The sequence below is a fragment of the Cebidichthys violaceus genome, unplaced genomic scaffold, assembly GCF_023349555.1.
Source record: "Cebidichthys violaceus isolate CVI_PGR_0920_01 unplaced genomic scaffold, fCebVio1.0.p SCAF_16, whole genome shotgun sequence".
Taxonomy (NCBI): Eukaryota; Metazoa; Chordata; class Actinopteri; order Perciformes; family Stichaeidae; genus Cebidichthys; species Cebidichthys violaceus.
Window position 1 is genome coordinate 12822069 of NW_027176329.1, and position 13087 is coordinate 12835155.

A 13087-nucleotide genomic window follows, 5' to 3' on the forward strand; every position below is an offset into this window, starting at 1 on the left:
CTGTACTGTGCTTCTCCCTTCCACTATCTCAGGCTCCAGTCCTTCATCCTGAACATCTCGGAGGATGATTTATGTAGCAGTGTTGCTCTGTGACCTCAAAATCCGCCCCATCCATACCGCACCTGTCACTGCCTGCGTGCTTACTGAAAACCAAGCCATCCGTGCAAAATGGCAATTTTCCACCCACCTAGAGAATGGAAGGGGAAAAAAAAGAGAAAAGGATCCAATACATTCAGAGGCAAAAGTAGGAAAATTCTATGATATGTAGAGCAGGTGCGCGAGGGCTCGGTGCTCCGCTAACGAGGGAGCTGAACTGCACGCACCGCTGACCACAACATCTGTCGTTTGTGGGTATGCAGAGCTTGTTTTTTTGTTTTTTTTTTACCTCTGCAACACAGTTTGCACGGCGAGAGACAGCAGATGATGAAGTGCTTAAGATGGATACAGATGGATGGGACCGGGACCCGGCTTTCAGCTGGGGGGCACAGAGTTCCCCACGCCGTGGCATGGTAGCATATGAAGCATGACAATCCAGCGGGAATAGCAAAGAGTTATACCTGTCTGTCTGGGCCCAAGGTGAGGCCCGGCCTGACCCACAATCATCCCAGGTGGAAACCTTAACGAGCTCATCAGGCCTAACGAAGCTTAACGAGCCTCTTAATTGGCAGCATTATGATGTCCCCGAAGGTCAGAGTGCAGGTTTCTGTGCCAGCAGCGGGACAGGCTAACACTTCCTGCCAACAGCACGTCACATGACCCCCCCCCACCGACATCCCTCTGCAAAAAACAAAGTCGCGAAAAGGACAAGAGGAACTTCTTACACAAGCAGAAGCAAAAGCTTGTTCAGCTAGAAGAAAATAACTGCTCTGGTGGCAACAATGCAGAGCCACTCTATCAAGCAGCCAGTTTAATGAGCTAAACAAAAATCAGCAGTGTACTGTAGCACAACAAAGTTTTATTGGTTTCCCATAAATATATGATGTACATCGAAGTAAAGCCATATTAAGGCGTTAAAGGGTCTTGAAAGTGAATACCAAGATTGTGAGTGATCATCAGCAGGAGAAATAAGTACTGAAACAGCTTTTACGTCAATATTTTGGTCTAATGTACAGCTTTTATACGGATGACAGGTTACAACTGGAGAGAAAGCACCATAGCCAGAAGAACTCGGACTAAGCCTGACAAGTAAAACTTCTGTGGATAAATGCTGCCACCTACTGGTCACCATGCAACGGTACGGCTTGGTGAGGACAGATTTGTCCAAAAAGCTGGACAAAACCTGTAAATTCTACTGATACATTATTATAGCATCATTTTAAAATCACTATGTGGATGGATGTGGGATCAGGCGACCCATTAAACTCGTGCGCACACACAGACAGACAGACAGACAGACAGACAGACAGACAGAGAGAGAGAGAGAGATCTATGTACATGGAGGATTGTGTATTCAACAATGACAAAATGTAAGATTACAGTGTACTTACAAACCAAAGAATGAGCAGTAAATCATATTTGCAGAGTTAACAGTCTTACAAGGCTTGCAGGACAAATAAAATCCAAAATGTACACGCCTGACTGGCCAAAAGGAATAAAAGACTGTAAAAGCAATAAAAAGGAGACCGACAGAAACACTACAAAAGAGGTAATACCTATTTAAAAATGAAAGGTGAGGTAAGTAAGGCCACTAAATAGACATTCTTACAACAGTAAATTAATAAAATGGTAAAACAGCACATGTGAACCCACAATTATCTCACCTACAAGCAAAAAACAGCATACCATACCACAGCAGAGGACACAAAGCTCTGAAATAAACATTTTTTTAAAAAGTAATGTACAAGAAGGACAGCAGACTGTCAGGTCACTCTGCTGTTCCACACAGGGTTGTGAGTCGATTCTGTCAAGAAGTGGGGGAAAAAAACCCAATGAGAATACATGCATGTGCAAATATTTCACAACTAATGCAACACTAAATTGTGTAGCAAAACAGGGCCACAGTGATAGCACAGAAGTGATGAATATACCTGCAGCAGCCGAATGCTCGTCAGAGCGGTTTCATCCAGCAGAGACAGGTCCACCGAGTCCATCTGACTGGCCAGAAGCTGAACGCTCTGGATCAACATATTACAAGACATGTAGTAAACAAAACACAATGGTTTAAATAACCATAAAAACAGGCCTGACACACAGAGGACACGCACTTAAAGTATTATCATGTCATAGAGTATCGCGTTGCAGTAAGTAATGCACTGTTCTATTGAAATGACAGGAGCAGCAGCCTAACTGGTAACTAATGTCGTACCTCTCCGTTGCCGATGGGGACGTTGATGACGATGTCCTCGTTTCCTGCTGCGATGGGAGAGCCGTTGACTGAAATGCTGTAAACCCTCTCTTTGTGGCGGGGAATCCTCACAGCGGGGGTCTTGGGAAGCCTGAGGAAACAAAACTTGAATAGTGAGTGCCATGAACCCCTGGCTCTGTGTGACGTCTCCGATTTAAAAAGAAGATCCAGGTGAATAAAAAAGAATAAAAAAAACTGCACCAGTTGCTCCGTTACAGCTGCGTTTATCTCAAATTAGTGAGATAGCTGTGAGAGCAAGTCTCTAGTGCCCCACATAATGCTAAATCCACTTGAAGATCAGATTTATAAAAAGCAAAGTGCTTTAAAAAAAATCATCCTGAGATTTGATCATCAGGAGACAGCTTCCCAGCTGTAACTGGAATGCCTGCTCACCGTGGGTCGAAGCGCGGGGTAATGAGGGGGGTGGGGCCCATCATCAAAGAAGAGTCCAGCATGCTCCTGGCAGGAGTGACCAACGCCTTCCTGCTTGATCTGAAACCAGACAGACGTGTTGGCCCGACATCATCGAGCCGCTGAACTTACGAGAAGAGGTGAAGAGACAACGAAAGAAAAGTCTCACCGCCTGATCGAGGTGTTCTGCATGGCGACCGCCAGCGCCTTTGCTCTTTTTGATGTGGTTGGAGGTTTCCTTGTTGCTTTCCCCTGAATCAGGAACAAGCAGGTAAACATAAAGTGGCAGCCGCTCTGATATTTAAGATCAATGATGCTCTCAAACACTCTTCTTCCTCATATGCATGTTTGAATGGAGAGGGGGGAAAAACAGCCGTTACCTTCCGCGTTGTGCTCGGGGTGTTTTCATCCCCTGACCTGGATTTGGCACCACCTTTTTTCTTTGATGCTGCGAGTTGGAGACGAAATAAACAGGATGAGATCCGCTTCAAAATGCTAGTTCATTTTCCAAACCTTAAATTCTAGACTGGAGTGAAAGAATGTCTATTCAGTCTATATCTGTCCAAAGTAGCATCAATACATTGTTGATGGACAGGTTTCATTTAAATAAATGGGGAGACACCCCGGGTTAATAGGAGAAAGAAATTTAACTAATAGATACCCCCATGAAACCTCTCCAGTTCATTACTCCCATTAAGCAGTTTTTATTTATATTTTAAGTTTCCTGAAATGTTATGTTTAAATATCCAAACAAGGCATTGTTATTAAATATGTGCTAATTTGCATACATTTCCAGAACAGAAACTGGAACATTGGATAATGCCAGGCACAAATTTTGTTGATACTTTAGAGTCAAAAGGTTTCTACTGACGGAATTTTGGATATCTCTTTGCATCACTCCATAAATCAGAAAATACTGTCAACAGCCATCATTTTGGAATGAAATGTTCTAAACATCTTGCTATGAATAATATACAAACAGACCCCTATATTAAAATCCTCCAGAATATAGATTGGAATGAAACTGGAAAGTTTGGTGTATGCAAGTGGAGATGAATTTAGGAGAAATCCCGCCTTAAAAAGAAAACTGAAAAGGCAGTTTTAACATACTTTTCTTGACTGATTTGAGAAGAACTGCGTGGTCCTCGGCCACAACGCTTTCAACAATAGCAGCTTCCTCCTCTCTCTGTTGACAAATAGACGTGAATCAAGAACAGAATGGATGTTTAATACAGCACAGGGTGGGCCTCCATAGATTATGAAACTTTGTGAATCACTATACATGATATAAGATCATGAGAAAAATAATCAACTCACCTTTATATCGTCCACTTCTGGTGACTTTGGTTTCTCAGTCACTACAAAGAGATGGGGCAAATGTTTTTCATTCAATTATGTTTAAAAGGATAAAAAGATATACAAGTAACGGTTTCTCACTTCACACAATATAAATAACACCCGGTATCATCGTGTCAACTCACTGAAATGCTCCAACCAGGTCATTTGTCTGACAGCCTTGGGGAGCTTAATTATTGCCATGTTGTAGCCGTTGTCCACATCTTTCAGCAGCTGGTTGATCTTCTCTTTCATTTGTCCAACTCTGGTCTTCACTGTGAAAACATAGCAAGAAGTTTAGATTACATAACCCAGTCGTAGTTCAAACTGGCTCACGTGACGTTGCATCAGTAATGATAATACAATGATATATAAACCCAATGGATATTATAGGCCGATTTCAGTCTACTACAGACAACATACATCAGTATCGACATATATATATATATTTCACAGAGCACTGCTTAACAAAGCGCCATGTATGCTGAAGAAACTGCAGTGGGAAAGAAAAAAAAGAGAAATATATTCACCTTCAATGTCGAAATCATCCAGAAAAGCCTCAAGCTTGGCCGATTTGGGGTTGTTCTTCCGTTGTTTGGTCGTCCTTTTCCTGGGAGCCATGTCTACACGGACAGACAGCGGAAACAAAGTACATATACATTTACGCACGCGTAACAACACGAGACAGTAGTATCAACAGGATACAAAGTGACGCTCTATAATTTAACCACGTTAACTGTACCGACATGTGGCTGGCTGGTAGTTGAGCTAACTAACGTTAGCAAGCTAACAGTTAACGGTTAACGCTAACGTCACTTGTTCTGCTAACGCTAGTTGGTAAGATACCTAGCTTGCCTCGCAGTTTGACTGACTTGCTTTATTGTCAGTTTCCCTCACACGCACACACATTTAATAACTCTAATAATGCGTTGGTGATACATATTTTATAAACAGTTACTTAAGTTACCTGTATATGTTTTTCTTCTTCTTCGTCGGACACCCTTCTTTTCTTCACAAAGCCGTTTTCAAATGTCGGCGCGGGGAGGGGCCGGACCTAGAGTCAGCCAATTAAAACTCGCGTTTGCTTTACGTCACCAGAAATGGTTTTCGACCAATAGTAGCGCCAAACGTCAGTGTTGACATCAGGAGGACGGAAGTGGGTTCAGGCAACGCAGCATGGCAGAGAGAGATGTTGTTAGCGGCTAATATTACCTCACTTTTAAATCGTTTAACGTGTGAAAGGAGTCATTGATCAAAAAACGGACAACAATAATTTAACTAATAAGATCCGTTTATTGGGCACGCGCGGCTTTGATTTTGAGGTCAAATGAAAACACCTGAAATGTCCAAACCTGCGCTAACGTCACTTCATCAAGCGCTGAGGAAAAGCTTCCAGACTCTCGAAAGCAACCAGAAAGTATGGAAGAGTGTGTTGGCCGATTGCAGCCCTCTGATGGGGTCTCTCGGGAACTTGGCGGAGCAGTCGCGAGCGCTGTCCAACGTCCAAGTCTCCAACACGCCTCTCCGAGACTTTCCTGACCTGGAGGAACGGCTGCGTTTTAAACTCTCTCAAGCCACGGATACGGTGCTGGGCAAACTCAATGAGAAGATGTGAGTAAATAGTTCAACACAAATGAAGCCTGCAGTGATGATGCACACAGATCTACACATTTCTTTGTGGCATCTAGCAGACTGTGGTTGCTTAATATTCACTTGTTTTAACAGCAGGCATGCAGGGCCAGCTCAACATGCTAGAGGGGCTCTGGGCAGATGTGAGCTATGGGCCTCTACCGACCCCCTATTCCAAGTGACCCCGAGATCCAATCTGGCTGATGACATGCTAGTCTTTCTTAGTTGGTGATGTCATGATTAATCATTGGTATGCTGCTACTATTTTTGCTGGGTTAATTCACTCACAAATAATATATCACTCCTGTTTTACTAGCAGGTATCACTTTGTGCTGGCATGTGACGACAGAACATGAGACCATCGACACCTCCTCAGTTCAACGTGGTATCTACCGGTGCAACAGGAAATCACTCAAATATCATGCAGCAGTAACAATTACCATTCTGGCAGTGGGAAGCTGTATAATACGTGAGCGACATACCATTTATAAGTGACATCACTCAGTAGAACGACGGCGACATTGCAGTCTGAATCGGTGTCACACGCATCAGCATCACACCCCGTTCCTCGCACCGTCTTTTACGTAGAGGTGCGGTGCAGATGACTGACGAGACTATTCATAGCTACTTCGTTATATTCTGCCCCAGAAAAACAAAACAATCAACTACATTTTGGATTTTGACCCATGGCATCCATCCCATCTCTTTCCCTCAGGTCTTCTCTACAGTCTGTGAGAGATGCCATCAGTAACCAGGTCTCTGCAGTCTTCCAGCTTTACGAGCAGAACACAGACAGTCTGGACCTGCTCGCCGTAACCGAGCGCTCGGCCACCGCCCCGTCGGTCTCCGACATGCTGGAGTGGCTGCAGGATGCCGAGCGGCACTATCGGCAGCAGTATCTTTTCTGTTCATGTTTCCATTGGGGTTTGGGGTCTTTTTAAAAAAAATGATATATATATATATATATGTATGTGTATATTTTTACCTAAATTCATGTGCTCAGATTTCTGAGGAGGAAGACTCTGCTGCTGACACTGAGGGCAGATGATCTGTCCCTTTTAGAATCTGCTCCCAAAAGATGGAACTCCTTGGAGTGTGCCAGTGCAGAGGACCACATCACAGGTAAATGGACTTTAAAACAGTGGTTTGTTATAGTCCACACTAAAATAGTCTGGCCACTATCAAGTATTGAAAAGGTTTTGGTAGATTTGTGTATTGCCATGGATAAAAGGCCAAACTATGAAAAGTAATGTTTCCTGTCCTTTTATTTTTGTTTGTTTTTTTAGAATCCTAAAGCAGAAATGCCAGAAACGTCTGTTTGATCCATTACCTTCTCTAGCATTTTAATTTGGTCTAATGTCAGTTTATATAACTTGTGATTTTAATACAAGCTGACCAGAGGCCAACGCTCTGCCAAATCTATAATGGCTGTTTCATTAGCTGTCAGTGTTAGCAGTGGAAGGGGGTGCAAAAAGATTTGTAGGTGAACTAATTGCTTCTCTGTCTTCTTTCAGATACACTTTGCAAAGTGTCCTTCTTTACCGAGTCCCAATGAAGAGAGTAAAAGCGACACAGGTGGAACCCTGAGCTTCTGAATCTGACCTGATTTTATATGACGGGGCTAGAAGAGAAGAGCAAACATGCACGACTACATGGACCTATTCCCCGTGGACATGACCGGATTTTTTTTTTATTTGGTCAAATAAATGTCCCTAGACGCGTCCTTGGATGGGAGGTCTGTGCTTGTACCAGACTTTATAAGGACATGAGGAAATTACATTTAAAAATGACCCTGTGGCGTCATTTCATGGCCCAAACCAAATGTACTTTAGAGAAACGACCAGAACACAAAGACAGTTATACAACATAGTGAGTGAAGCACTCTGTAACAAACTGCTTTTATTTCACACGTTCGATGCAGGCACAATTAAGTCAAGGCTTTATGTGACAAACCGAGGGATAACGACATTTGTCAGAGAACACCTGCTGAGCAACTCACCGCAATCTTCACAACACAAGCCATCATTAAAGCCATCACGATAAAGGCAATGGGCTTTCTTCAGGCACTACTGTTAATCACAGCGCAGCGAACAAACGTCAAAGTACCAAAGACACGTTTTAACATTACAAAGAGACATACAAAATACAGGATGGATATATTAATAAATATATATATATATTTCATTTTAAAGCGTAAAATTCAAAGACTTAAAACTTGAGTAAATTTAGGAAAAGAGGAGTTTTTAACAGCATCGACCCTTTAACTTGTTCTCCCTCCACCTTGCTGGTGTTCCTTCCTCCTCTTCCTATACGTACTCCTTTAATGGTACACTATTAGACGTGATGGGTTTCGGGGGATCCGGTGCTGAGGCGGGCGAGTTGGCGAAGCTCCGGCCGATGTAGCCGCGGCGGTACCTGCCGCTCCTCTCCATGAGGGGGCAGGTGCTGCTCAGCACCGCTCCGCTGATCATGAGGATGACGGCGGACGCCCAGCCCAGATAGATGGCCTGACCCAGCTCCCTCTTGTGCATCAGCGGCACGTTGGGGTTGTAGAAGTCCTGGACGACGGTGTTGGCGGTCCAGGAGACGGGAATCAGCACGCACAGGCCGGTGAGGATGAAGAGGACCCCGCCGGAGAGCGCGATGCCCGCCTTGGCGCGGCGGTCGTCGCCGGCGCAGGTGGTGCACTTCATGCCGCAGCAGGATACGGTGCAGGAGAGCCAGCCCATGAAGATGGCCAGGCACATGAGGGCGCGGGCCGCCTGGATGTCCGGGGGCAGGGCCAGCATGGAGTCGTACGTCTTGCACTGCATGTGGCCGGTGGTCTGGTAGATGCAGTTCATCCAGATGCCCTCCCACTTGATCTCCGAGGTCAGGATGTTGCTGCCGATGAAGGCCGAGACCTTCCACTGGGGAAGAGCCGTGACGGCGATCGCCATGATCCAGCCGGTCACCGCGCAGGTGAAGCTGATCAGCTGCATGCCGGTGTTCACCATGACAAATATATATATATAAATGTTGTTTTAGACCAATCTCAGAGGAATCACAGGTCTTTGTCCACTACAGTTGTCTCTTATTTTGTTAGTTATCCTTCTTTGTGGTATTTAAAAGTCTACTCCTTTGGTTTCCTTGTCCCCTTCCTGTGTGGCTTGGACACGCTTCCTACGGCCTTTGCCCCAAAGCCACTTTGTCAGCAGCCATTCTCTTCTCTTTTCCTTTTCCTCTTCAACATCTGCTCACTTGTTTTTAATTCCCACGTGGCCTCAAATCAGTTACCCAGAAATAATCACTCGCTTTCTCTCTCCAATCATGCACTTTTTTCTCTCCAAAGGATCAGAGGGACTCTCTCCTCCTTTTCATACCTCGTTTTGAGTCAATGCATTATTGAGTAGCCGATAGCTGTGCAGCCACCTGTAGCGGTAGCGGGATCGATCGGCCTTGTGGATGAAATGGATCCCAGCCAGACAGTTTTTCTTTTCTTTTTTTCCCCCCAGTAGAAGTTTCTTTGCCTTCAGCTCTGGTTCAAATCCAGAGGGCCAATTGATGCAGTGTGCTTCAGTGTCACACTCCTGGTATGGTGTAGCCTTACCGTGATGGATCAGCCTGATACAACCCGATACTTGGGTTCAAGGCCAACGAAGCAGCTATTAGTGTATCCTGTCACAGCAAGGTTGAAAAATGGAGATCACACGGAACAAAATTTGTTACCTCTTGTCGATAGAGATCCGACGTTTGTTCTTCAATGAATGAGACAACCGTCCCGTTGAGATGGCCGTTTAAAAGTCAATCAAAAGAGGTTATTCCAGGGTCCCCCCCCCCTCCCCCAAAAGAATCAACATCAGAGTTCGCAGAAGACTTTTAAATCTGTCTCTAATTCGAGAAGAAAGCACAGGTTTCCAGAGGAAAACAGCAAGCAGAGCTGGTCATCAGACACTGCTGCTGCCAGCTGAAGTATCTCCTTGTTGTCGACGAACGGCGCTGAGGTCCAAGCCTCGACGAGGCCACTTCAGCTGCTGCTCGGCTTCACCCTGCCCCCAACCGCTTCCTCCGGTAGCAACGCAAGCCCAAATGGGTCAGTCCTGGTTCCAGACAAGGGCACAGATAACAAATCAGGGCCGTATAGTGAGACTTGTGGGTGAGTAGAGCAACTGTTCACTGCCTCCCATCTTCAGCACCGCTGTCTCTACAGTCAACCCTGCAAGAGCAACAATGAACCCCAGGAAAGAAAAAAAAAAAAAAAAAAACACTGCGGGCGGGAGGGAGAGGGCAAAAGAGGGTGAGATAACAAAAGGAGGGAGGGGGGATGGCCGAGGATGGAGCGCTGTCTGTAGGTGGATCAGTTAACACAAAGACAACATGGGGGGGGGGGCTCTACAATGAGGATTAGACACTTTGTATTGCTTTGACCACACAAACTGGCATGCGTTTTAAAGGAGCTTTCACAAAAATCACCTTTTTGTCTGCAATGAAAGGGAGAAACCGCTTCACAAAAGGGGACATAGGTTTTTGTTTAGTCTCCAACGACAGGTTGAAATGCTGAAAAGCCACAGGTTAAAAAGAAAAAAGTCTATTGTGTGATTGCGTCATCTGGACAGAGGAAATAAATCCATAAATTCTGACACTTGACCTCTTTGTTTTATCTGATTTGTTTAGTGTCATTTCAATTCAATTTCCCAAAATTGTGGCTGAAACAACTGGCTGGTCTGTATCAGTTTATTTATTTTGGTTATTGCATAACAGCTCGAGGAGGGAAAAGAAAACGGAGCCTGGCTGTAACAGAAGGATCCGACAGCCACTCTTTTGTCTTCGTATTGTGAAATGTCCCTTCTACCCGAGAGCGCTCTCGCTCCACCTGCATTACGCTGAACCCTCGGTGTGCCGATGAATTAAATATCACGGCATCAAGATCCGAGGTTCGGGTTTCCTTTCTTCTGTAGCCTCCGCTCTCCTTGGCAACGGTGGTCATGACAACCGGCCAGGACACAGGAAACGGGAGAGCGGAGGGGATGATGCACAAAAGGGAAGCAGAGGAAGGTGACACATACCAACGATGGCTATCGATAGTGAACAGATGACACTGCAGTTAATGCCATGCAGCCTTACATTTATACCACGTGGGAAATGCAATTAGGTTTAATGACATTTTTCATGTAACTATTGAAATTATTGGAAATCCCTTAATTTCTCTTGTTCCAGAGAGGCCATAGCAGCTGACTGCATGACCTCTTTTACCTGAGGCACCAGGAGGGGGGGGGGGGGGCTGCAGCCCTTTGCTGCATGTTGTCCCCTAATACGTAATAAAAGGCAACAAAATAAGTATAATCTAGTAAAAAGTAAAATATAGGAGGATAATTTGAATACCACTTAAATTCAGTGGACTTTGGTTACAGATTGATAAAGCACTGATATTTATTAAGAAACACAGAATAGCCTATTCCTTCCTTTGTTTTGACCGAGTACCGGCAGCTTTATTAATACATTTTTTTGCATTTGACTCGTCTTGGTTAGGCCCCGAGCGCCAGTATACAAGTGTAGTAAAGCCCATAGGTAGTGTAATGAGAAGGATGAGTTGTTAAGCTGCTCTTTAAAGAGCAGGTTAACAACTCATCCTTCTCATCCAAGCTGATCACTGTGGACAGAACACAGGTGTGTGAAGAGAACGCGATATCTTCATGCCTCGTTCGGCTGCTCTAAGATGACCGTCAAGGCGAGAAAGAGGATAGATCATTAATGTTTTACTGTTCTCAGAACTCGTGTGATCCATGTACGTCCCCCCTGGTGAAGAATGCCATCTAGTGACAAGACACGTGCACACCTTGGTGTTAAATGGTCAACCAGGACACACTGTAGGAGTCCTATCAATGACGAGAACACAACGGCTACGTTATAGGCATAAAATACCAATTTATTACTTTGCACATTAACACAAGAATTCCCTGCAGGCTAAAAAAAAAAAAAAAAAAAGTATTTGAACATGTCACAAAATAGCAATAACAGCGAGTGAATGGCTCTGTTAGGGGGGGCGGAGCAAGAACATGCCACGCCCCCTCACAACCGGTCAGAAAGGGTTCCGTTCATTCACAGAATCGGAGCGTTCCATTCACGGAATTGGAACATTCCAATTCTATGATTCTATTGCTGTCAGACACTCACACGCAGCTTCAGAGACCACTAGCAGAAAAACAAACAAAATTAACAGAGCAGAGCTATAACCCCCCCTCCCCCCCAAAAAAAAGGAACCAAAGAGGGAAAACAAAAGAAAAACATACACAATACACAATGTCAAATTACAAATCCGTTAAGATATAACAATATATCAAAGTGAGAGGAATTTCAAAATAATTCATGCTCTCTATCGGGGCACAGAAAGAATTATGGATCGTTTTTAAAAAGGTTAAAAAGAGGTAATCCTGCTCCCTTGATGCCATGGGGACCCCTCCACAAAGAGGAAGTGCATTTGTGAGGGGTCAGCAGAGTTGCCATGGAGACAGAAGAGCCCCCCCCCCCCCTCACCAAGAGGTGTGGCCACAGGTACAAACCAGGAACGAGGAGACAAAATGGATACTCCTGCGGTAACCTGGCAAAGAGGAGAGGGGTCGGGTCTTTAACGGGTCCACGTTTGAAGAAAGTACCTCGTTTGTATATGGACGCGACGCAAAGAGCCCCCCCCCCCCCCCCCCTCAAAGAAGAGCTTGTACCTCCCAAATCACTGACATTTGTGTAGGAATCTTTTAAAAAGCATCTTGAGAGACTTGACAGATATTGCTAGCCTAAAACAGTCCCACTAAATTGATAAACATTTAACCCCCCCACCCCAAAAAAGCATTTCTTTTTTTCTTTCTCATAATAAATATGATTCCCAAAAACTTTTTTTTGTTAAAAAGGACAAAATTCTGGCATGCAGGCGAGCAAAGTCTAAATGTTGTTACTTTAAAGAAAATTGTCTAAAGCCTACGGAACTATTCCACCAAATGCACATTCCCACTGATTGATACAAGCAAAAAAAGAAACAAAAACAAATAAAAAACAAATTAAAGTACAGATACACAATAGTGAGAGACCAACAACCACAATGAGTAGAATTATAGCTTTGTTTTTCCACATTTGAAAATTACAACTGGGTAAATATTGCTTTGCAATGTCATGTTACAAACAAAGGGAGTGCTCATCCATCGGACGACGAGTTTCACAATCAAATATTGGATTTAAAAAACGAATCATTCCCCGTCTAAGATGCCACATGAATGTTCAATCACAGCCCACGTGGCTTGGTGAAACTAGTGCACGTTTTAAAAACTGCCCCCCCCCCCCCCCCCCTACAACAAAGACTAGAACTTATTGCATGCAATGCCTGGACAACACCCTCCC

At 44.4% G+C, this 13087-nt stretch overlaps 3 protein-coding genes across 3 annotated transcripts; 1 reads left to right on the forward strand and 2 right to left on the reverse strand.

Annotated features, from left to right (window-relative positions):
* Positions 1 to 947: 947 nt before the first annotated feature.
* Positions 948 to 5126, reverse strand: cdca8 (cell division cycle associated 8). The gene is made up of 11 exons (XM_068711307.1): positions 5058 to 5126; positions 4621 to 4713; positions 4237 to 4365; positions 4073 to 4113; positions 3866 to 3941; positions 3136 to 3203; positions 2925 to 3007; positions 2738 to 2836; positions 2306 to 2435; positions 2028 to 2114; positions 948 to 1900 (listed from the first exon to the last, which is right to left on the reverse strand). The coding sequence occupies exons 2-11, from the start codon at positions 4709 to 4711 to the stop codon at positions 1865 to 1867; spliced, it is 840 nt and encodes a 279-aa protein (XP_068567408.1). The 5' UTR covers positions 4712 to 4713; positions 5058 to 5126; the 3' UTR covers positions 948 to 1864.
* A 118-nt stretch (positions 5127 to 5244) lies between these two features.
* On the forward strand, positions 5245 to 8708 carry airim (AFG2 interacting ribosome maturation factor). The gene is made up of 4 exons (XM_068711309.1): positions 5245 to 5701; positions 6435 to 6614; positions 6723 to 6841; positions 7234 to 8708. Exons 1-4 carry the CDS (start codon positions 5418 to 5420, stop codon positions 7272 to 7274), a joined length of 624 nt encoding a protein of 207 aa, XP_068567410.1. The 5' UTR covers positions 5245 to 5417; the 3' UTR covers positions 7275 to 8708.
* cldn35 (claudin 35) lies at positions 7980 to 9710 on the reverse strand. Its single transcript, XM_068711308.1, has one exon. The coding sequence runs from the start codon at positions 8713 to 8715 to the stop codon at positions 8026 to 8028; it is 690 nt and encodes a 229-aa protein (XP_068567409.1). The 5' UTR covers positions 8716 to 9710; the 3' UTR covers positions 7980 to 8025.
* Positions 9711 to 13087: the final 3377 nt, after the last annotated feature.